General features: G+C 49.8%; 7 protein-coding genes across 7 annotated transcripts; 2 read left to right on the top strand and 5 right to left on the bottom strand.

The window, feature by feature from the left end:
• Positions 1–648: 648 nt before the first annotated feature.
• Positions 649–3,272, top strand: B0H65DRAFT_488121 (P-loop containing nucleoside triphosphate hydrolase protein). The gene has a single exon (XM_062827712.1). The coding sequence runs from the start codon at positions 845–847 to the stop codon at positions 2,945–2,947; it is 2,103 nt and encodes a 700-aa protein (XP_062684430.1). The 5' UTR covers positions 649–844; the 3' UTR covers positions 2,948–3,272.
• A 141-nt stretch (positions 3,273–3,413) lies between these two features.
• Positions 3,414–4,285, bottom strand: B0H65DRAFT_418785 (carbonic anhydrase; the record flags this gene model as incomplete). Its single annotated transcript, XM_062824161.1, has 3 exons — positions 3,414–3,594; positions 3,719–3,870; positions 4,094–4,285. The coding sequence occupies 3 exons, from the start codon at positions 4,283–4,285 to the stop codon at positions 3,414–3,416; spliced, it is 525 nt and encodes a 174-aa protein (XP_062684429.1).
• Positions 4,286–5,184: 899 nt separating this feature from the next.
• On the bottom strand, positions 5,185–6,723 carry B0H65DRAFT_546189 (mitochondrial export translocase Oxa1; the record flags this gene model as incomplete). The annotated part of the gene is made up of 3 exons (XM_062829431.1): positions 5,185–5,700; positions 5,764–6,570; positions 6,667–6,723. The coding sequence occupies 3 exons, from the start codon at positions 6,721–6,723 to the stop codon at positions 5,185–5,187; spliced, it is 1,380 nt and encodes a 459-aa protein (XP_062684428.1).
• A 912-nt stretch (positions 6,724–7,635) lies between these two features.
• On the bottom strand, positions 7,636–8,093 carry B0H65DRAFT_419024 (outer membrane protein TOM13-domain-containing protein; the record flags this gene model as incomplete). The annotated part of the gene is made up of 2 exons (XM_062824174.1): positions 7,636–7,752; positions 7,818–8,093. 2 exons carry the CDS (start codon positions 8,091–8,093, stop codon positions 7,636–7,638), a joined length of 393 nt encoding a protein of 130 aa, XP_062684427.1.
• A 460-nt stretch (positions 8,094–8,553) lies between these two features.
• B0H65DRAFT_456958 (uncharacterized protein) lies at positions 8,554–10,382 on the top strand. The gene is made up of 3 exons (XM_062826330.1): positions 8,554–8,879; positions 8,938–9,368; positions 9,436–10,382. Exons 1-3 carry the CDS (start codon positions 8,817–8,819, stop codon positions 10,223–10,225), a joined length of 1,284 nt encoding a protein of 427 aa, XP_062684426.1. The 5' UTR covers positions 8,554–8,816; the 3' UTR covers positions 10,226–10,382.
• On the bottom strand, positions 10,383–12,712 carry B0H65DRAFT_456955 (Gtr1/RagA G protein conserved region-domain-containing protein). The gene has a single exon (XM_062826329.1). It carries the CDS (start codon positions 12,387–12,389, stop codon positions 10,809–10,811), a length of 1,581 nt encoding a protein of 526 aa, XP_062684425.1. The 5' UTR covers positions 12,390–12,712; the 3' UTR covers positions 10,383–10,808.
• A 225-nt stretch (positions 12,713–12,937) lies between these two features.
• On the bottom strand, positions 12,938–17,638 carry B0H65DRAFT_568133 (uncharacterized protein). The gene is made up of 3 exons (XM_062830388.1): positions 15,969–17,638; positions 14,812–15,908; positions 12,938–14,753 (listed from the first exon to the last, which is right to left on the bottom strand). Exons 1-3 carry the CDS (start codon positions 17,543–17,545, stop codon positions 13,138–13,140), a joined length of 4,290 nt encoding a protein of 1,429 aa, XP_062684424.1. The 5' UTR covers positions 17,546–17,638; the 3' UTR covers positions 12,938–13,137.
• Positions 17,639–21,938: the final 4,300 nt, after the last annotated feature.

Here is a 21,938-nt window from a genome sequence, read left to right as displayed (position 1 = left end):
GTGTTTTCAAGCCCATTGTTCACAAGAGCAGCTGAGCAGAGCAGCCTTAGTTGGTGCTAAAGACGATGAAGGATCTACATCGTATCCGGAAGTTGACGGCAATGGTCCAGGCGGTCATGTTCGCAAACCCGTAAAGGTGAGAAGAGTGAGCAGTTGAGCAGTGAGGCCCCCATCATGAAAGCCATGGCTGAGGACCCTAACCCTGAGTTGGCGTTTGAGCATCAATCAGAACGCTTGAGGCGGAGGACATGGAGTGAACATCAGATGAACGCCCGGCAGCTAACAATAAAAGGAAAGAGATAAAGGAAGAGTGATGGGGATGAGCAGTGAAAGAACACAGCTGAGGCAAGATTTCCAACAAAGAAGATGCTGTCTGTAGTGGTCCTTCCTTTTGCTGTCTTTGTTTTCTTCTTGCTATTTTTGGGAAAGAGTGCCCCTGAATGGAAAACGTCACAAAAAAACGGGCTGAAGGGGACGGAAGTGGATTGTTAGACCCACTTTTCAGGAACGGGAGCTTGGCATCGTGGCAGGCTTCTCCGCCGAGACTCCGCAAACTGGAAGGGTTCACATATGTCAGCCGCACCCCACTTGTAACGCGCCCTGAATTCTGGAATAGCCCCGTTTTACGCCCCATTTCCTACCAATCGTCTCAGTAAAGCCCACTGTTAGTGAATGCTTGGGCCAATGAAAACTGTACTGGCACTACTGTCGAAACTTTCACTTCCATGGGACGACGTGGCTTGGCAGCAAACCTCCTTCCCTTCCCTTTTTGGTTCTTACCTACTCTCAACTTTTCACTCTTTCCCTTTACTACATCGCCCTTCTTCATCCTCATCTTTCATCAATGATGAAGGCCACACCCACAATCTCTCGCCTTCTTACCCGATCAAGCAATCGCGTCCTTGGTGTCTCTTTGTCCCAACCCGTCTCATACCCTCTCACCTCACTTCTGCTTCACTCTTCTGCCACTCCAGCCAGAATCTCGACTGGCCAGACACTTCAGCTCGCTTACCGCAACGGCCTGACTCCCCATTCAGCCTCTTTCTCGACCTCTAGCCCCTCTCACCAGGAGGCTGCTGCTGTTGCTCCCGCTCCCCAAGTCTCTCCCGCCCCCGTCGCTGACATGCCGGGTGTTTACGCCGATATGGCTGGCCGCCTCGATGCCCGCCTGCTCAAGGCCCTCGACGCCATGGGCTATGCGAACATGACGCCCGTTCAGGAAAAGGTTCTCAACATGGGCTCCTTTACCCAGGACTGCCTCGTCCAGGCCAAGACCGGCACCGGCAAGACCATTGCCTTCCTTCTCCCCGCCCTGCACACGCTCTTGAACGCCAAGGACCTTAACCCTTCCCAGGTCGCCTTGTTGATCCTGGCTCCCACGCGTGAGCTCGCCCAGCAGATCGTGGACGAGTGCGAGAAGCTGGTCAGCCAGTGCAATCCCAGGTTCGAGTGCCATCTTGCCGTTGGTGGTAGCGCCAAGGCCTCCAGTCTCAGCAAGTTCCTCCGTGGCAAGCCCACCATCCTTGTGGCCACTCCCGGACGTCTTGATGACTACCTGTCCGACGAGCGTGTCAGGCAAAAGTTCAACAACCTCCGCTGCTTGGTCCTGGATGAGGCCGACTGCATGCTTGATCAAGGCTTCTTGCCCGCCCTGACCAAAATCCTCCAAAGCCTGCCTACAAAGCAACAGGCTGGCTGGCAGGGTATGTGCTTCAGTGCCACGCTCCCTCCCTCGATCCACAAGGTGCTGCACCACGTTCTTGCTCCTAAGCACGCTCACATCTCCACTGTCGACGAAAACGAGGCCCCAACCATCAACAGCGTCCCTCAGTCATACATGAAGGTCGACTCAGTTGACGATGTCCTTCCCACTCTGCACAACCTCCTGTCAGCCGAACGGTTTGACAACCCCAAGCTCAAGGCTGTCGTCTTCTGCTCAACCGCCAGACAGGCCGCTCTCTTGTACACCCTCTTCGGCCACACCGGCGGCGCTTCCCCCGCGAAGCTGCCTGTTTGGCAGATGCAGTCGCGCATGAACCAGGCGCAACGCACCAGGACGACCGAGGAGTTCAAGAACACCGAGAGCGGTATCCTCTTTGCCTCGGACGTGGTCGGACGTGGCTTGGACTTTCCCGACATCCATCTTGTCATCCAGGTTGGAATTCCCCTTAACAGCGAGCAATACGTTCACCGTGTCGGAAGAACCGGTCGCGCTGGAAAAGCTGGCCGCGCCGTCTTGATAGTCACCCCCGAAGACTTTTGGTTTGTGGAGCGCAACCGCCAGTTCCCCATGGCCCAGTCCAAGCTGGATCATCCCAAGGCGGCCGCCGTCGACTCGGCCTCGATCATCAGCCAGTCACTGGCCAAGGTTCCCGATCAGGTCAAGGCCCAGGCCTACGTTGCCTATCTCGGCTTCGTCAACACCATGCGCAGCAAGATGAAGATCACCCCCGCCCAGATGGTTCAGGTCGCCAATCGTTATGCCTTCTCCCTTGGCTGCGAGGAGCCCCCGGCCATTGAGGCGTCTACCATTGGCAAGATGGGACTCAAGGGTGTTCCTGGCTTGATCAAGAACACCGGCCCCTCTCTGAGAGGACAGCGGAACGGCGGCAACAGGCCGAACCAATCTGCACCCCGCGGTGGTGGTCGTGATGCTGGCCGTGATGCTGGCCGTGATGCTGGCCGTGATGCTGCTCGCGATGTGGATGCTTCCTTCTTCGGCAATGGTTCCAACGGAGGCGCTTCTCGTGGTGGTGGTGGTGGTGGTGGTGGCGGCCGTGGCCGCGGTGGCTTTGGCGGTAGAGGACGTGGTGGCCCTGGCGGTGCCGGTGGCGACAGGAACAGCGGCTTCAAGAAGCCGCGCGACGACTCTGCGCCCCCCGGTTCTTCAGGCGGTTCCCGGAATAAGAGACCGAGACGCGAGGACAACAGGCGTGAGGCCTTCTGATTGATGCCGGACCGCGAGAGAAGCACACGACTGGAGGGATAGATCCCTGTTATTGATCATGACAAAGATACCCAACCTGGCATTTACGATACCTTAGTTTTACAAGCACAAACGTTTTGTTTTGTTTCCTTGACGACACCACGAGGACTGAGATAGACACGGGCATTTCACATTATCACCTAGAGTTTAGAATTGGTGTTGGAAAAGTTCTATTCTCTTGTTTGTTAGATAGACCGGATAGAGTTAGCAAGGCGTTCAGGCTAGGCCAGGGCACAGTCATAGACACGATTTTCATTTTTTATTCGAGTTAACCTTTTCAAGCCTCTAAAATTGCAACGTGTATCCAAGATCATTCATCGTTCATCTAGTCCCACGTTCTCACGCTGATACTAAACTACCCAGCCCTCTCCCAAATCCAAAAAAAAAAAAAAAAAAAAAAAAAAAAAATTCATCGTCCGCTCACAAATCAAACAGCCCTTACTGTCTTCCCCGTTTCGACCTCATACACCCACCCGCTGATAGGAACCTCATCCTTCACCAACTTGGTCCCCCTAAGGAAGTCGATATCGTCCTGAATAGCCTGCTTCAGCTCAGGGAAGGGAAGGAAATCCAACTTTCTTTCCTCAAGCTCCTTTCGTGCTTCGACACTGTTTGTTCGTTAAGTTAGCAAGTGTCCCAGTTCAGTTATGACCTGTGTCTCAGCCATCACCTCCTTATCAGAGAAGGAAACTAAAATGGACATGAATGATTAAAAGGAAGAAAGATACGAACCCAAGATTCCCCTCAACAACCCCATAGGCATCCTCATTCTTAAACGTCAACATGCCGCACCCGGTATGCTTGACGATGACGATGGCTTCTGTGGCCAGCAGCTGCTGGCTGATGACGATGCTGCGGAGGGCGTCTTTGGTTGATGCGCCGGCCTGGTTTTTTTTTTTTTTTTTTTTTTTTCGTTTTTACCAACCAACCGTTCGTTAGCCGGCAGTCAGTCACTATTTCATTTCACCCCTTCAACATACTATACTGTCAATTGTCACTCTACCAGCTCCCACGCAGCCAAAGACGGCAAGAACTAACTCAAGTAACGCAAGGAATCGAAGGGAAGGAAGGGAGGGAGTGTACCAAGGGGAACGAACATAAACGTACATTCCGAATAACATGGGCATCCCCCAACTCGATCCCGAACGCTTTCGCAGGGTCGATCCGCGCGTCCATACAGGTCAGGACGAGATACTTTTTTGCGGGCGGGAGGGCGAGATGGCCTTTGTCGAAGGTGGAGGAGTAGGAGGCCGAGGCGGCCTCGAGGTGGGTGGCGATGTCTTCGTTGGTGACGGGCATTTTGGTGGTTGATGTTTAAAGTTGATAGAGACTTTGGGGCGGTGAATAGAGGGTGAAGTTGATATGTCTCTGCTTGTGAAGAGGCTTGTGAAGGGGTATTGAGGACTTCCATTGATCTATCGTAGCCAAGCCCGATGAAACAAAACGAGTAGAGATATCGTTCCGAGTGAGTGGATACAGTTATAGAACTGGTGTTACCGTCGCGGCAGTCAGACTTTATATAGATGACGTTGGATCAGTAATATAAATATATATGCCATTCTCCCCAGCTTCATGGAAACCCCATGGAGAGCTCTCAGCCAAGCAAGCCCCTCTGGTGGGATTGCGTGCTCACCGAACGGGACCGAACCCCCTCCGGCTCTCAGCTTTGTTGCCCCTCTCCGATGGCGTTGGAGCCAACCAATCAGGCACCAACTCTTCGTTTGCGAATATCTACAACTTCTGCATATACTGTGTGGTTGGCGAATTGCATCACAGAGTTTCTGGATTTCACCATTCCTCTGATCGACAGGAACGCATACATGACACACGCCGGTCGTTGTACCAAATCATCGTTGGTTATGGTATAAGGCGGTGACAAAAGGAAAAAAAAGTGATATACTTTACCGCTGTTTAAAAACGCCAGTCAACCAAACATGTCTAGATTGTATAGTACAGAAGGGGGTAGTGTACAGAGTCGAAGTCATAAGCGTAGCTCGTTCAGCCATTGCAGGGTACGCTGAAGCAAATGTAGGGCTGAGTCCTGACAACAAACAGACCTCTTTGTTGTTGTACAAGATGATTAGTGAACTTGAGCTAGGCGCCGCTTCGGAGCACGGCTTCAAATCCAAGAATCATATGTGTTGCTCCATTAGGCGAACCGCCAATGTTGTGGACATCATCTGCAATTCATATCCCACTTAGTTGTTCTTGCGCCCCTTCTGCTTCTGCTTCTTCAACTCGAGACGAGCAAGATAGGCCTCGTGCTCCTCCAACGCTCTCCTCTCCTCATACTCCTTGGCACGCGAGTGGATGTTGGTGTTCTCATTCTTCTTCTTCCAGTCCTCAAGCTTCTCCTTCACAAACTTGCTCGAGTCCTTGATGTCGCCGAGGATGGAGCCCGAGTCGACAGGGGTGGCGGTGGTATCCATCGTCCTAGGCGCAACATACTGAATGGCACCGCTAGGAGCCGCCTTGGCGAAGGGGGAAGGCCCACGCATGCCGCCGGGGACAAGCTCGGGGAGACCAACCCACCGGCGGAAGGCGGGAAGGTGGAAGATGCTGGCCTGGAAGTACTGGCCGATCGCGGAGACAAGGAAGTACCACTGCAGGGCAGCGGGAAGCCACGCGGTAGCGAAGATGGAGATGGGGACAAGGACAAGACCCATCGACTTCATCATGCGCGCCTGCTGGGCGGCCATGTAAGGGATGGGTTTCTATGGCAAGAGCACATTATGTTAGCAATGCATCTTTTGAAGGCAATACCAGGGACAGCTTACCCTCATAGAGGCAACAAACAGGCAGGCACTGGCAATGGGAAGGGCGAAGTAAGGATCGGCAACAGTAAGGTCGGGGAACCACAGGGTGCCACCAGTCTCCAGACTTTCGACAGGAAGGGCGGCCATTCCACGAATAAGACGGAACATGCCGAAACCGATAGGAACCTGAATGAAGGGAATGAAGACCTTGAAGTAGTTGATGCCGGCATTCTTGGTCATGAGAGCCATCTCTTGCCTATACTTGACGAGGTCGTTCTGCTTGGTAGTGTCGAAGCTGGCCTCCTTCACCTTAGCCATGATGGCGGCATATCTGGGGTTCTTGTTGAGATCCTGCATCTTCTGGGACTCCTGCGAGGCGCCGAGAGAGGGCTTGAAGATGGCGACTCTGACGATGGCAGCGACGGCAGCAAGAGTGGCCCACCAGGGAAGACCAGAGTAGACGTAGACGTGCTCGGTAAGCCATTGCATCATCGAGGTAACACCCCAGCCATAGTCGAGGCCGAGGGTCTTGAGGAAGCCGATCTGTTCGGGGAGGTTGAGAAGATCGCTGCCGGTAAGCTCGACGGGGGTAGCGGCGACAGCATCGACGGGCGCGGAAGCGGGAGCGGCGGCGGCGGCGGCGGCATCGGTGGCAGCGGCATCAGGACCGGTCGAGGCGTAGCGGACTTGACGAAGAGAAGAGAGGAGCTGGTGGGAAGCGGCAGCAGTCGCAGTGACGCCGAGAGGGCCTCCTATCCTGCGAGAACCCTGGGGGAAGGAAGTGCGCAGAGCAGTGCCGAACTGTCGCGACGAAGGGGCCTTGAAGGACTATGCGCAAAGAATGGTGTTAGTCGCAGCGCATTAGGAACTATACCCGCAGGATGACACAAAAAAAGAAAGAACGAGAAAAGACAGAAAACTCACTGCTCTGGCGAGCCCCAAAGCTGGGGTCGACCTTAGGAGGCCTCGGCTGGGAAGCATCTTGACTGAAGAGGTCACTGGTGTGACTTTGGGGAGACTTCAATGTTCAAGATAACCTCAATCACAAAGACCGGATCCCCTCCAAATCCAATGGGTCAAGCATGGAGTGGGACTCTGCCGCTGGCGACAGACGCGACTTTTTTTCCCCAGAAAAGGAAACCCGGCAAGGGTCCACGGATCTCTGGCCAGGCCCCGCACCTTTGCTTGTCCTGGGTTTCAGCCAGGAACGGCCCGCAGAGCCCAATCAATGGTCACTTGGCAGCTGTCTCAACGGCCTGGACAGCCGCCAAGAGCAGCCGGACAGCCGGCAACTGGCCTAGGGAGCGCACATGGAAGCCCAGCAAGCTTCATTGCGGCATTGCCTGGCCATCACGGTCCCCAATTGCTACCTGTACTTATTTATATAGGAAGTACCTTGAGGGGCAGACCAGAAGCAGAGAACTGTCCTGTCGTTGTACCTAGCGTTGGATCTTGTGCACTTTACCATCAATCTTATTTCTCGTAGTACTTTCAGTCGCTGCCAGAAAGCATGTATCCCTGACGCCTGCTAGCAGTCTGCTGTGTTTGCTATATGCAGCCCAGAGCTGTATGTAAATTGGATGCTCAATTCCTTTCTCCCCCTCTTCATGCTCCAAAACGCCGCCTGTGATATCCTGACCAATGCTCGTTTCTGTCAAACGGATGCCCTCAAAAATCCGGCACGGTCGCCGCCGTGATGGTGGGAGTGTTACTGGACACGGGACCTGGACAGATCCCCTTGTGCTGCGTTGGGTAGCAGCGCTGTTTAAGCGTCTATCTCGCCCTTTGATGTTTTATCAAGAATTTGATTTGGGTTTCGGCACTGGTGGCCGGACAGTTGTGTCGTCGCTTTATGTCGTTGCGCTGGGTGGCCTGCGGAAGGCGGCGCGCTCATCACTCCAAGCTGGTCAGGTCATCCAAGCCTTCAAAGTCCACTCTCCGCCTCGACCTCTCGACGACTTCGATACCGGGGCCGATGGGATGCGCCTCTCGCCTACTGACGGGGAAGACCTATGATGTGGTTAGCGCTTTTGAAACCGTGGATAGAGCGAGTTGAGATAGATGTGGTCGCTTACTTTGGTATTGCTCCATCCCAACCTGAACGCAGCTTCGTGAGCAAAGAGCTCTCCGAATCCCAACATCATTCCGTTGACAAAAGGGAGGAACAGGTTGATGACGGCGCTGCGGAATAGCGACCAGACGGTGGGTGGCTGGTACAGAATGACGGCGGGGGAGGACGACGACGATGGAGATTGGGGTGACGTAGATTCGGGCGCCGAATACTGCTCGCTGTCTGACGGGATCGTGACGCCGGACTCGGCCAACGGGTTCGATATCTCATCGGCGGACATGGTGATGCTTATATTTGCTTGCTACGAGGGAAGGTTGTGAGGCGGATGGTAGGAGCGCAGTGTTGTTGGATGCGATAATCGAAGGAAGCTGGCGTCGCAATGGAGAAATGGAAGATGGAATGGATTGATGGGAGAAGCAGTGACAGGTCGCGAGCTAGGCACGGGGGCAGGCAGACCAGACCGAACAGCAGAAAATCCCCGCCGGCTGGCGTCACAGGCTCGCCTCGCAGGGATGAACCTGACAGCTTGGATCACTTTAGCGCGAGCATTTGGGGAACAGCGGGGCCAGCAAAGCTTACGTAACAAGCAGGCCAGTAGCAGCCCAGGCCCAGGCCGCAGCTTCCATTTGGCGGGGCGGGGCAACTTCAGAGGTCCAGGAAGCTCCCGCACTAACAGCTGGGCAGCTATCTAAGCAGCGATTCTGCGGGGAAGCTGTTAGTGCCGCCAAACATTCACAGTTGCTACAGGTGCTCATCGGACCCGTCACGTCACGTCCTCCAATGCTGCCTGTGTGATTGACATCGATTCACTTCTTCGTTTTGACTTTGCTTTCACTCGATCCTTTTTCTCCCAAACCTTCATCCAGTCTTAGCGGTGCATACCAACCGCAAGGTACTCGCATTTATTTATTTCCTTCCCTCTACAAACCAAAACACACAGATAACTCTCGCCTTGGAACTCAACTCGAACCCAATCAAGCCATCACCACCTCGAAACACAACAATGGCCGACCACGACGACAAGATCAGCAGCTTCTGTGAGCTGACCGGAGTTTCTACTGATGCGGTATGTTGGAAATATCCCAAATGTTTCATTATAATGCTTGCTGACTGAAACCACACAGGCTACAGAGTACCTGAACAATTACGACTGGGACATGGATGCTGCCGTCGCCGCATACTACACGGAGCAAGACAGCAGTTCTTCCAACACCGGAGCTGCCTCTGCTTCTGCTCCTGCCAGCGCTCCGGCGCCTCCCGAGTATACCGGCCCCAGGACTCTCGACGGCCGCCCCGCTCCCCAGTATGCGCAATCATCCTCCTCGGCCAAGAAGACGCAAAAACGCACCGGCCTTGCGACCCTTAGTTCCATAGGTGGCCGACGCGACGAGGATGACGATGACGACGAGGACGATGAAGAGGATGAGGGTCGCGGACCTAGGGACTTGTTTGCTGGTGGCGAGAAGTCAGGCTTGGCTGTCCAGGACCCTAGTCAACGTGAACCCAACAGCGACACCAGAAGGCTTCTCCAAGACATTCTTGCCAAGGCTAGAGAGTATGTTTCCAAAGTCGAGGGCTATGTCCAGTCCATCTCCGTACTAACTACGATGTTTTCCATGCAGGAACTCTCGTGCCAGCGGCAATAGCTCCGATGACGAAGGAACCGGGACCGGAACCGCGAGACCTACCCGCTTCCGCGGCACTGGTATGACCCTCGGCGGTGACGGCGTCGAGTCTCGAGAAATCCCCGATCTCGACCCCGATACCTCCGCCCCGGCCCGTCAGCCAGACGGCCCAACTCAGGAAAGAACGTTGCATATCTGGAGTAACGGATTCAGCGTTGAGGAGGGTCCGCTTTATCGCTTTGATGACCCGGCGAACCAGGCCGATTTGGCCATGATCCGTGCTGGCCGCGCCCCGCTTCGCCTTATGAATGTGAGGCCTGATCAGCGTGTGAACGTCAAGTTGGAGCAACATCAGGAGGAGTGGAGGCAGCTGCCCAAGAAGTACGTCCCCTTTAGTGGTGAGGGCCGCCGTCTGGGAAGCCCTGTTCCGGGAGTCGGATCTGCCTCTGCTACCCCTGCTGCTGCGCCCGCAAGTACCACTACTGCTTCTGCTCCTGCTGCTAGTGGATCGACCCAAGCCCCCTCAACCGGCGTGGATGAGTCGCAGCCGACGGTGATGCTGCGTATCCAGTTGCCTGACGGCAGGCGCCTCCCGGCTCGTTTCAACACCTCGCAGACGATCGGCGATGTCTATGAGTTTATCCAGCGCTCTTCGACATCTCTTTCGGCCCGACCTTGGGTCCTTTCTACGACCTTCCCGAACAAGGATCACACCGATAAGTCTCTGGTTCTGGGTGAGACCCCCGAATTCAAGAGAGGCGCTGCTGCTGTCGTCAAGTGGGTTTAAGGGATATTAATGGCAGGTGGATGGTGTCTCCAAGGATTTTAATGGGTAAAGGGATATTGCTCATGGTCAGATTATAGGCCAACATAGCAAGCAATTTTAGGCTAGACATAATCAGTCTTGTCTGTAAATCAAAAGAACGAATCTCTAATTGAAAGGTTCTGTTGTTAACCATGTTGCACGACACTAAATCTACTGAACTGTCTTCTTCCCTGATTACTTTTGAACGCCTCCGTCGCCGTCGCCGTCGCCGTGGCTGCTATGGGTATCATCAACCCCTATCGCAAATAACTTGCTGTGTAAGAAAATGCAAATCCCAACTAAGAAAAGCATGCCAATCAAAGAAAGCCCAAGACACAATATCAAGGGGACGTTGTGTCTTGTGGGCGTGCTGTATGCCCCCAACCCGAACCACCCCAAACCCAAAATAACAAATGGCCTATCGCCCATCATGCAAGCCTGAATGCCTCTTCTCGATCCCCTCGAACCCGCTCTTCTTCGACGGTCACAATCCCATGTCGTCAATGCTCTCCATCACCAAGTTTCTTCCCCTCAACCCGTCCCCTTCACCTCTACCTACGCCACCTCACCAGTCACCACCACCACCACCGCCTCCCGCAGCCGCTAACCCGCTCAACATCTGAGAACTCCCAATGCCCGCCGTCGGCGCAATCATCGGGCCATCCAGGAACCTAAACCACGGCCTCGCCGCCGCCACATTCAACTTCGCGCTGTTAAACCTCGCCTCGCCCGGCGGCATGCAAACAAGGATATACGTATTCGTCGTAAACTTGGTGACAAACATGCTAAAGTTCGCGCCCATCTTATACTCAAAGTCGGAAAACTGCTCCGCATTCCTCGGCGTTCCCGTAAATTTCGAGCACGTGTGTTTCCACGCTTTCAGGATGTTGGACATGCGCTCGAATCGATCGCCGTAGGGGTTGGATTCCCCCTCTGGAGAAGTCCATTTGGACACCACCAAAAAGGAGGTGCGTTCGAAGAGGAGGATTTCGTCGGCGTCGATTGCTACGCCTAAAGAGGCCAGTTGGGTTTCGATTACGGAGAGGTTGGGGACGAGGTCGTGGATGATGGACGCCCAGGCTTTGTAGAGCGATTGGTCCCAGATGGAGGTGGCGAAGAGTTGCATTTCTACTTCGAGGTCGGGGATGGGGGTGGATAAGGGTTCGGGGTAGGAGGGGAGGGAGCCTGGCACGGCACCAGCTGGACCTGGAGGAGCGCCAGTAACTTCGGGCTTCTGCTTCCGCACAATAGCCACCGCCTCGGCCGTCTTGCGTCTCACGAGCGCAACCCGGCGATCAAACACGTCCTCGCGCGTCATAGGCTGGATCAGGTCCATCTTGTGAATCAACACAAACACCTTCGCCTCGCGGCTGTACTGCACCAGCGCCGAGATGATGTTGACATAAGTCGCCAAGTCGCGGTCGACGTCGCGCGACTCAATGTCAAAGACGTAGATCAATACCCCGACGTTGCTGAACACGTGCGCCCGCTGTTGAGACAGGTAGTTCTCCATGAAGGCTTCCTGCCCACCGCAGTCCCAGAGGTTGAGCGTCAGGTTACCCAGGAACTTGACGTGCGACAGGTCGATGTCGATGGTGGCCCCCAAGCGCCGCGTGTCGCGCGCGAGGTAGTTGCTGAAGATGATGCTGCGCATGGATGACTTGCCGGAGCCGGACTTGCCCATGAGTAGGACTTTTTGCTTCTTGACTTTTTTGAGCTGCGCTTGGGCGGCTGAGGCGGCGGCGGCGGATGCTGCTGCTGCTGCTGAGGCGCTGCCCATGGAGGGCTGGTCGTAGTCGGCCATGGTGACGTGACTCCCGAGTCGGGTGTGGTGTGGTGGTGATGGTGAAGCGGGTGGTAGATGCGTTTGTGTTTGTGTGTTCACGGCGGCCGAGTGAATGGTGAAATTCACGTCATTCAAGATGGTGAGGTGAGAACTGGTGTCGGTAAAATAAAATGGAGAGAGGTTACAGTCGTTTTGGTCGATCAGCTTATCGGTCAATCGGTGAGCACTGAGGGCTGAATGAGGATATGCAGTGTTACTTCGTTCGGTCGGCTGAATAGTACCGAATTCCAATTGAAGGGCGGGGATCGGCCGCTCGATGCTGATGAAACGTTGTTCGTTGTTGAAGAGGGAGCGGTTCATGCAATTGCTGATAACAAAGTTCAGTTCAGCAGACGGACTCTCTGAGATGTCCGTGTTCCCACTCACTGCAACGGACGGAGAGAGCCGCACTGATGACGGCGTCCCCGCACCGGCACGGGTGCCCGACCCCACCGAAGGATCGGGGCATCCATTCTGATCTCCGCAAATTTGGGGAAGCAGTTGTGGCTGGTGTGGTGGGAGCTGGCTCGCTGGGTGTGGCTTCCACTTACACCAACCTTTCAAGCACAATTGTGAAAGTCATCTATGAGAATTGTTGATGCCAGGACGGATATATCAATATAGTTCAACGAGCAATATGCAAGAATCTCCAGGATTGCCTTATGATTATGCTTCCTTACAGCATTTTTGTCACGATATTTGAGAGTGACCACGTCCAGTTTGGCTCACTAGCAACACGCATAACCCTTACCCTGTGTTCAATACTTAACCATCCCCTATGTGTGTCTTACCATCCCCTATGCGTGTCTTACCATCCCCTATGCGTGTCTTGGATAACATCGTCAACTTCCCTCGGGTCAATAAAGCCATTGGTGATGACGAAATACATTCCCAAGCTATATGAGTAGAATTTATATGCTATGCTAATGGTATCAAAAAAGCAAACAACGCCAGCCGTATCTTTAAGTCAATCTTGGGCCTTGCCTTCCAATGCACCTCCTTCTTTCCTTGTCCCATCCTTTGATGCTTTCACATTATTCTATCTCTTCTCACAGAAGTTCATTCAATCTCAATTCAACAACTGCATCCTCCCCCCTCCATACCCAACACTCCCACCCCCTCCAGCCGCCGACCACTGCCTCAGCTCATGCAAATTAGTCTGCCCGATAATATTCCCCCTCTGCGCCCCCAACTCCGTCATGTTCATCGTATGCTTCGCCCCCGCCAGCATCATATGCTTCTGATGGATCCCCTCAATATGCCTCTCATGCATCGCCTGCGCCCTCCCCTGGAACTCCAGCCCCTGATTATAGTGATCCGCACGATTCCTCATGCCCAACTGGTGCGCCGACCGCTGGTGCGCCAGCGCCTGCCGATGGCGCTGGGCGCCCACGTGCATCTCGAACGCGTGCCGGTTCTCGGCGTGGACGCGGTTCAGCATGCTGTGGTCTTTCTGCTGCTGCATCACCTGGCGGTGTTCGTTCCGCATGTGCGCGAGCTGGGCGCCACGCTGCTGCGAGGCCATGGCCATCCCTTCGTTGTGGTGCTGGATGGCGATGGACCGGTTAAGCTGGGCGGCCTCGCGGCCGATGGTCATGTCGACGGCGTGTCGCTGCATCTTGATGTCGCGCTGGACGTGGGCGGCGTTGACGCCCATGGCCATGTGGTTGTTGTGGCGTTGCCATTGGATGGCGCCGTCGACGCTGGCGCCGTTCATCTTGAGGGAGTTGTCGACGAGAGCGGCTTCGGTCTTGATGGTGACGTCGGTCTGGTGATCAAGATACTTGTTCCGGCGGTGCTGGTCGGAGATGTCCTCGTAATGCCGGTATGAGCGGTCGTGGTGCAGGTCTTCGATGACGTCGACTGTCTTGGCCTTTTCGTACTCGCGGCGGAGGGTAGCGGCGTGCTCTTCTTCAGCTTCGCGGATGCGTCGTTCGCGGGCACGGCGCTCCCGCTCAAACTGCTGGATTTCCTCGGGCATACCTACAGCATCATGTGGCTGTTTCTGTTCCATGGTAGCGTAGTACCGGTCCTCGCCGCCATGACCCTCCAGAATCTCGATAAGACCGGCGGTCCTTGGTCCCTGAAGCATGCCCTTCTTGACATACATGGTGGGCGAGTAGTGGTATATACCCTCCATATACATGTTCTCCGGACTGTTCAAGATGCGGTACAAATGCTTGTCTAGGAGTAGACGAGTCATTGCTTCGTTGTCCATGTTGTCCAATGCCAGGAAGAGGATTGTCTTGCCATTGGTCTTGAGCAGAGGGCTGGCGCCACCAGTGCAAAGGATCTCGACGGCCTCCTCTGCAATGATGATATCACGAGGCACCGTAGCCTTGAGAGCCATCTCGCCGAAGGCAGTACGCCCATCATGTTTGCTTGATCTGTAGTTGGGATCGTGCCCGCACTCAACCAGGAGGCGCATTGCACCCACGTGGAGGTTACGTGACGCTTCATGAAGACTACCATCGTTGAGAGAAGGATTGATCCTCAGCAACGCGGCCACAATATCTGCATTGCCCAACCTGGCGGCAATGTACAAAGCCGAACGGCCCTGGCTGTCTTTGGCAGTGACTTTGGCACCAGCATCGAGGAGTGTCTGTACTGCTTCAAACCTCCCAGACTTGACCGCCAGTATCAAAGCAGTAGTGTGAGTTCTCGGCGACGCATATGCGATGTTGGCTATCGGGTTTGTTAGTACAGGTTAAGTTCCATAACATACAGACACGCAGGCACTTACCACCGTGACGAACAAGCCCATTAACAACAGCCGGATCAATCTGGCTATTTCTGGGCAAAAGCGCCCACAACAGGACAGTAACCGGCTCATCGAAACTCCCAGCCCGCACCTTCTTCTCAGTCGACTCCTCCTCTGGGCAAACATCCGACAGCACAGTGGACTCGAGATCACACCCAGCACCAACGAGACTATCCAACAAAGCCAACGACTTGGGGTAGGATTTGAGGCATAGGAAGATGGGCGACGGCATTCCGGGAATAGACTGATTAACATCCGGCGCCGCAGTCCGCCTATCCGCAAAAACGTCGATCAACCGCAGTAACAGTTTCTCGTCATGGTGCGCCATGATAGCAGTCGAGAGAGCATGTGTGGAAGTCATGGACGACGCACCATTGCTCAACAGCCGGGCAAGAAGAACTGGATCACCACGGCTGGCAGCGATCCCGACTGGCTTTCCGTTTTCGTAGTTGACATCGGCGCCGGCAGCGAAGAAGATGTCGAGGAATCTGTTGGCCAGATCGATCTGTGACTCCTTGCAAGCCAGAGTGTCGATGACTTCCACCACGGCCTTGTTGATCACCTGGGTGGAGGCCCCTCCCCGGACGAGGAGCTCCATGACCTCGACGTGCTCAAAGGCGATCCACTGCTTTCCACGGTTGACGACACCGGCCATAGCTTGTGTGAAGATGCTGTCATGGGTGCCGGAATACTCTGCTAGGAGACTGAGGGTATCGCGGTCGAGGTTGGAGGCTGCGTTCTTAATGCAGACACCGTTCTCGTGCGTGGCCTCGGCCCCTGCTTCGAGTAGTGATTTGGCCAGAGAAAGGTCCGTTTCGGCTTCGAGGACGACGTACTTCAACGCGGTGTTCAGATGGTCAAACTGTAGACGGCCCATGAGATCAGCAAAGACAGCTCGCCTGTTCGTCCTGGAGGTTTTTAGGGCTTCATTGATTGCGGTGAAGAGGGCCTTGTAGCTGATCCCTTGGTCGAGGAGCATTCGGAACGTTTCGGGTCGGTGTTGCCGGATCGCGAAAATGAACACCTCGCCATTGTTATGGTTAACAGATGCACGAGTAAGGAGCAACTTGATGAGGGGCCTGTTCCGTGCTTTGGTTAGTCACATTCTCTCTTCTACTCGCCATGTGGGAGTCACTTACGCATTGTCAGGCCCTTCTTTGAAGGCCTGAACCAAGGCCTTTCCCACAGCCTCCTCATGAATCTGTTTGCGCAGAAGAAGCCCAATCATTGACTCCCTGGCCCGCGGGTTGACCAGGTCCATTGCCCAAGGCAAGGCAGCACCCAAGGTTTCAGGCGATGGTTCCCTGCCAACAATCTCTTCTGCAATCTCCGGGCACGGCTTTTGAACAGCAATCTGCAATGCTTCGCCATTTCCATAGTTCACATCCGCCTTTCCTTGCTGAAGCAAAAGACGGAACAGCTTCTTGTCCATCGCTCGATCCGAAGACGTCTTGTGGGGCATCCCGGGCTCGGTAATAATTATCTTGACGACCTTGACCAAGGCCTCCGCCGTACATGGCCCCTGAGCACCCGAATCGATGAGTATCTGGGTAATATCATGGCGCGTTTGTCGGTTATGGATGTCGACGGCTTGTGAAACGGCAAGCGTGAGACTCTTGGGCTGCGGCTTCAGGACAAGCAACTTGCTCAGAACATCGATGTGCTCCGCCTTGACTGCATCCACCATGGCCATTGCTTCATACTGAGGTGGTGGCCTCTTGACCCGTAGGACCGTGTCTAGCAACTGGATGTGTCTCGTTCGTACAGCGGCTACGACGCCTTCCGTCACGAGCCGGGTCGTCTCCTCTCCAGCAGCACCGGCAGACAGACACATTTCGATGATTTCCCGGTCCTCTTCGGTTGAGCGTGCCACCATTGCTTTATGGGCCCTACCAAGAGCAGTATCCAGAGAACGAGGGGAGGGCTGAACCGGGCCGGAGATGAGGACCGCGACTAGATCGGGGCGGCGGGCTTCCACAGCTGCCACTAACGCGGCTCCGCCATCGTGGTTAACATCTGCCCAGCACTTCAGTAGCAGGCTGACAATTTCGAGTGACCCGTTCTTCGCAGCTATCCTCAGTCCGGTAGATCGGCATGTGAGGCACGGCAGTCGATGGCCAGCCAGGATGGCTTGTACGAGATCAACCTGGTTTCGGGATATGAGCTCGAGGAAGTCATCATGCAACTGAAGGGGATTCGCGCCGTGATCCAGCAACGCCTGCAGCACAGCGAGGTTGCCCCTTAGCATGGCGTGGTGCAAGGCGCCATCGAGATTTTCTTGGTCGGCGTGGTGGGCGATGGCATAGACAGTCTCGGAGGGACATCGGACGGTTGCTCGGATGAGGATATCACTGCGCCAGCCTTCATTCTTTCTTCCCGTCAGCTTGCTCCAGGTGTCCACGCTCCTCCTCTTGGAAAAGTTGACGTCGGCGCCGAGTGCCAGAAGGGCCTTGATCACACCCACGGGCCCGTTGGCATCCACCACCTCGTCGAGCACCTGGTTGATTTCTTGGTAGGTAAAGGGCTTTTGGGAGTTGGAGAATGTCCGTGATCGGGTACGAAGACGACCGAAGGATTGGTCGCTGCTCTTGCTCTGGACAGAGGCTCGTCGTGCGAGGATCAGGCGCTTGGCCTCTTCGGTCTCGTGGTCGGCCATGAGGGCCGGTTGGTTAGGGTGAAGTTGCTGTTGTTGTTGTGATTTCCAAGAGAATCCCATTAAGTATTTCGAGTAAGCTGACCGAGGTTGCTCTGGGCGGCACGGTCAAGACAGCATGTAAATATGGAAAGGAACAAAATGAGATGAACGAGAATAGACAGACAATAACGGAAGAAACAAGGAAGAAGGAAAGAACAAGGAAAGAAACAAAACGGCCATGTGCAGATGTGGTCTTCAACGTACAAATTCAACTTGAAGAGGAAAAGAAACTTGCACAAATATGAAGGGCGAACGGGAGTGCCTGGATGGTGTTAGCCATGAGAAATCAACAACAGAACCATGTGTCTGTCACCCACACCACCACCACGAACCAAACATTGCAACAGTCACAGCCTTGGGAACTTTTGGGTCAGTAACTGGGCACACCTTGAACCCATTTCCATTTCCAGAACGGTCAACCGGAGTGGTCAGTTTATTCCCCGGGACCCATGTGGTGGCATGCCTTTCACCCACAGGATGCCATCGATGCCATCGCTGCAGCGCGATGCAGTGCAAATGCAGCGCGTCTTGAAACGACGGACAGGCTGAATACCGGACGAACAAGCGCAAGCGCGCCGCTGCGGCCAATCCGGATGATACGGACGACCCGACCGTTTGGTTGCCAGGGGGACGAATGCTTGACTGGCCATGTTGACATGACCTTTGTCGGGGGGACGGGATCGTGGTCGGCAATGGTTGGTCACCGATGCTGGATTGTTTAAGCGCTGAGAGCTGGGCGGAGTTGCTCCCCCGAAAAGGGACTGTCAGATGTGACGGTGCAGAATTGATTGATTGAACAGTGTGTGACTGATTCGCTCAGAAGGTATAAGGTAGTCTCTGTTACATTGACCTCTCTCACCCCCCCCCCCCTAAATCCCCGACCCCCCCGCGCCCCGCCCTATATTGCATATGGGTCTCTTCGAATAAAGTGAGAAGAGGTCTATAATAATTTTGAACGTTTTGGCCGTTAGCCGCAATAATCCTCATACAAATAAAAAAAGTTATTTAATAGTTATTCCCGATTATCTCAACAATAATAATACGTATCCAAATTTGGATTGTTCGTTATATTTTATATAAACTAGAATTTCCTTATTATATTTTTCTTTTTTTTATTACAATTTATATTTATTATTAGGCATCCCCTAGGGGGTATATTCGTTAGGCGTAATAATCATTATTTTAAGAAATAGATATTGTATTTCTATTATTCTATATTGAATTTATTTAAAATTTAGTACTAATAATAGTTTAATACAATTCTACTTTCGATAAAATTTTCGGCTTTATCTAACACTTTAAAACGTATTCCGATTTTACCGTTTTACTTATCCTAAATAGGATTGCGTAGTAATATATAGTTACTATTATTGCATATACGAATTTAAACGAATATTAATAATTTCAAATTCGGTTTATATATACTATTATTTGAATTCTATTCAACCTAATCGTTCGGTTAGCATTTAATTAAATTCTACGTTAATTTCGCCTAGAATAGGTTAAATATATCCGTTATATCGTTTATTAATATAATGATACTATTTTAATAGCAGTAATTAGCTTTAATAAAAATATTATATTTTAAGTAATATTAATTATCCTACTAGTAAGAGTTATATTATAATTTATACTATTTAACCGTTTCGGTTCAAAATAGAAAGACGTTATTATAAAATACCCCGGCGCTAAATTATTACTTACTAATCAAAACCTCTATTAAATATATAATATATTAACTATTATTTTCGAACTCTTTACTAATATAATTGAATTAATATATTATAAGAACGTATACGTTTGGGATATTTTATATATATTTTTCTTAAACTTAAATAAATACTTTACTACCGGTTTTTTAAATTCTTCCGCGCCCTTAAATTCGCCGCCCGTATAATATTTATAATTATAAATAAATTTTATATAATTTACTAATAGCGCGATTTCTATAAAAAGTTCTCCGATCTTTATTAATTCTATCGGACCCTTCCTCTCTCTATCCTATAATTCGAATATATAATTATTTTAACTAAATAATCTAAATTCTATATATAAGAATACGCCGGTTTTTATTAACCTGGGAAATTTGTAAATTCCCTTCGAATTATCCGCGCTTCTATTAACCGACCTAATATTAGTATCGTTTTCAATTATATTCCGCTAAGCGAGAGTCGGAATTTTAAACGCTTCAAATTCCTCCTCATCCCTACCATAGGAACTACTATACTAAAAATCATTATTCATATTAATAGTAAAAACCTAATTAATAAAGCAAAGAAATATTTTATCTACGCTTTAATAAAGCGTAATATCCGTAACCGAATTAATACCCTTTTAATAATCTAAATTTACTATTTTTATATTCGGCCTCCGGACTAAGAATAGTTTTATTAAAAATTCGTTACCCCCGAATCCTAATATTATATTATTATATTTATAATAATATTAAAGATAAAAGTAAATACACTTAACGTTACCCGGGTTATATAATATAGCGAAGTTATATTTTAAAATATTACGGATTTATAATAGCGTTTTAATTACGCTGTTTATAATAACGGAAAAAGGATTACTTATTTTTTTATACCCTATTAATATTTCGATAAATTTAGGTATACTTTTAAGAAACAATTTCTACTAGAAATATATTTCGATAGTAGCCGTTCGTAAATATATAAATCCGAATTATGGTTTATAACGGATATAATATTTAATATAATCTAATTCTAACTATTTAATTAATTGAAACGTCCCTAATCTATTGTAAACCCCAATTTTAATATATTTGGGACTATTTATCCAAAGAAGTAAATTAAATATAATACTATAAAAAGGATTAAATTAATTGTAGAGTATCCCGAAATATACGCCGTTGTAAACGTAAAATACTTTTATAAAACTATCCTTAATGTCCTTTAAAATTATATTAATTATATTAATTATATACGTACTATATATTATAATAAATATAATTATTATTTTAATCAAATTGAATAGCTACCCGAAAAGCTAAAGAAGAAACCTAGCCTACCGATCGATAATTCAAAAGTAAATATCTTCTTAGTATACTTCTAAAATTTCTTTATAGAGCGTATTAATTCGGTTTATATTAAATATAATATTAACTTCTAAATACCTTATATAATTCTCTTACCGCCTAAAATCTTTTAATAAATCGTACGTACTATAATTATACTTAAAGTAGCCGACTTAATACGCACCCTACCTCATTTAGTAGTATAGGTATCCCTGTTATAAAATTAGGAATATTTAAATATTTATAAATGTAATCTTTTTACAAAATATATTAAAATCCTGTTAATTATTAACTATATAATCTAAAATAAGGAATATAAGAACAAATCCACTAAAAATATAATATATAGTAAAAATAATACGATTTAACCCACTTCATCCGTATTCCCCTACGCCTTTACGATTATAACTCTAATTTTCGGATCCCGCCCTACTAAACGCTATATATTCGGAATTAGCTAATGTAAACGTAATGAATATTAGAGTATAATAACTTTACTCTAATTAAAATTATGTAATAAATTTATTATTTTACCCCTAAACTCAATTTTTATTCTAATTAAAATAAACTAAACTTTTACTCTTATTAAAGCAAAAGCTAAATCTAGGGGTAAAGTAATATATAATACTAAATACACTCTAATCAGAGCGAAAATCGAACTTATATAGTAAAAATTAATCGAAAATATTCGGTTCATTTCCCTCTTTCTCCTTTATATAATTATAAAAAATAATCTCCGAACAAATTCTTAAATTATCTACATTACTTACAAAGTAATTTATAAATTACAAAACCGCTAATTAATTTAATTAGCGCAAACTTCGCGCCCTCCGCTATATTTAAGGGATATATTTTATTTACGCCTTCTACGGTCTAGAATATATTTATTTATATGGATTTTATTATTTAGCTAGAAAGGAATTTATTCGGTATTATAATTTAATGCCGATAGCTACCCGAACCCTATAATTAATTCGTCTATTTTTTTTCGGACGTATTACTAATTTACCCTTAATTCCGAAAGCGCTTCTATGTTTATATTTATTATTTCCTTTATTTTTATTATAATATCTACTTTATTATTATAATTACTACGAACCGTCCGTCCAATAGATTTATATAATTAATTAAATTCTTTAAAATTCTTTTTAATAATTTATTTTATATTTTTAAAATTTTATTTTAAGCCTTTAATATCCTCCGTAAATTTATTATCCCGCCGTTATTCTAAAATAGTTCTATCCCGAACGGCTTATTTTACTATTATTTAAAATTCTTTTATCGAATTAGTAAATTAATTCGTAAAAATTTATATTTATACTAATATATTAATACAGTTAATTACTACTTATATAGCGAGCTATAAACCAGTATAAT

Source organism: Neurospora tetraspora (assembly GCF_033439725.1).
Source record: "Neurospora tetraspora strain CBS 560.94 chromosome Unknown B0H65scaffold_2, whole genome shotgun sequence".
Lineage (NCBI taxonomy): Eukaryota > Fungi > Ascomycota > Sordariomycetes > Sordariales > Sordariaceae > Neurospora > Neurospora tetraspora.
This window is presented reverse-complemented; position numbering and strand designations above follow the sequence as displayed.

Coding starts and splice junctions, on each gene's coding strand:
- B0H65DRAFT_488121 (XM_062827712.1), top strand. CDS start 845: ATGATGAAGGCCACACCCACAATCTCTCGCCTTCTTACCCGATCAAGC.
- B0H65DRAFT_456958 (XM_062826330.1), top strand. CDS start 8,817: ATGGCCGACCACGACGACAAGATCAGCAGCTTCTGTGAGCTGACCGGA. Junction 8,880..8,937: donor CCGGAGTTTCTACTGATGCG/GTATGTTGGAAA, acceptor GAAACCACACAG/GCTACAGAGTACCTGAACAA. Junction 9,369..9,435: donor ATTCTTGCCAAGGCTAGAGA/GTATGTTTCCAA, acceptor TTTTCCATGCAG/GAACTCTCGTGCCAGCGGCA.
- B0H65DRAFT_456955 (XM_062826329.1), bottom strand. CDS start 12,389: ATGAACCGCTCCCTCTTCAACAACGAACAACGTTTCATCAGCATCGAG.
- B0H65DRAFT_568133 (XM_062830388.1), bottom strand. CDS start 17,545: ATGGGATTCTCTTGGAAATCACAACAACAACAGCAACTTCACCCTAAC. Junction 15,909..15,968: donor AAAGAAGGGCCTGACAATGC/GTAAGTGACTCC, acceptor AGCACGGAACAG/GCCCCTCATCAAGTTGCTCC. Junction 14,754..14,811: donor TGGGCTTGTTCGTCACGGTG/GTAAGTGCCTGC, acceptor CAAACCCGATAG/CCAACATCGCATATGCGTCG.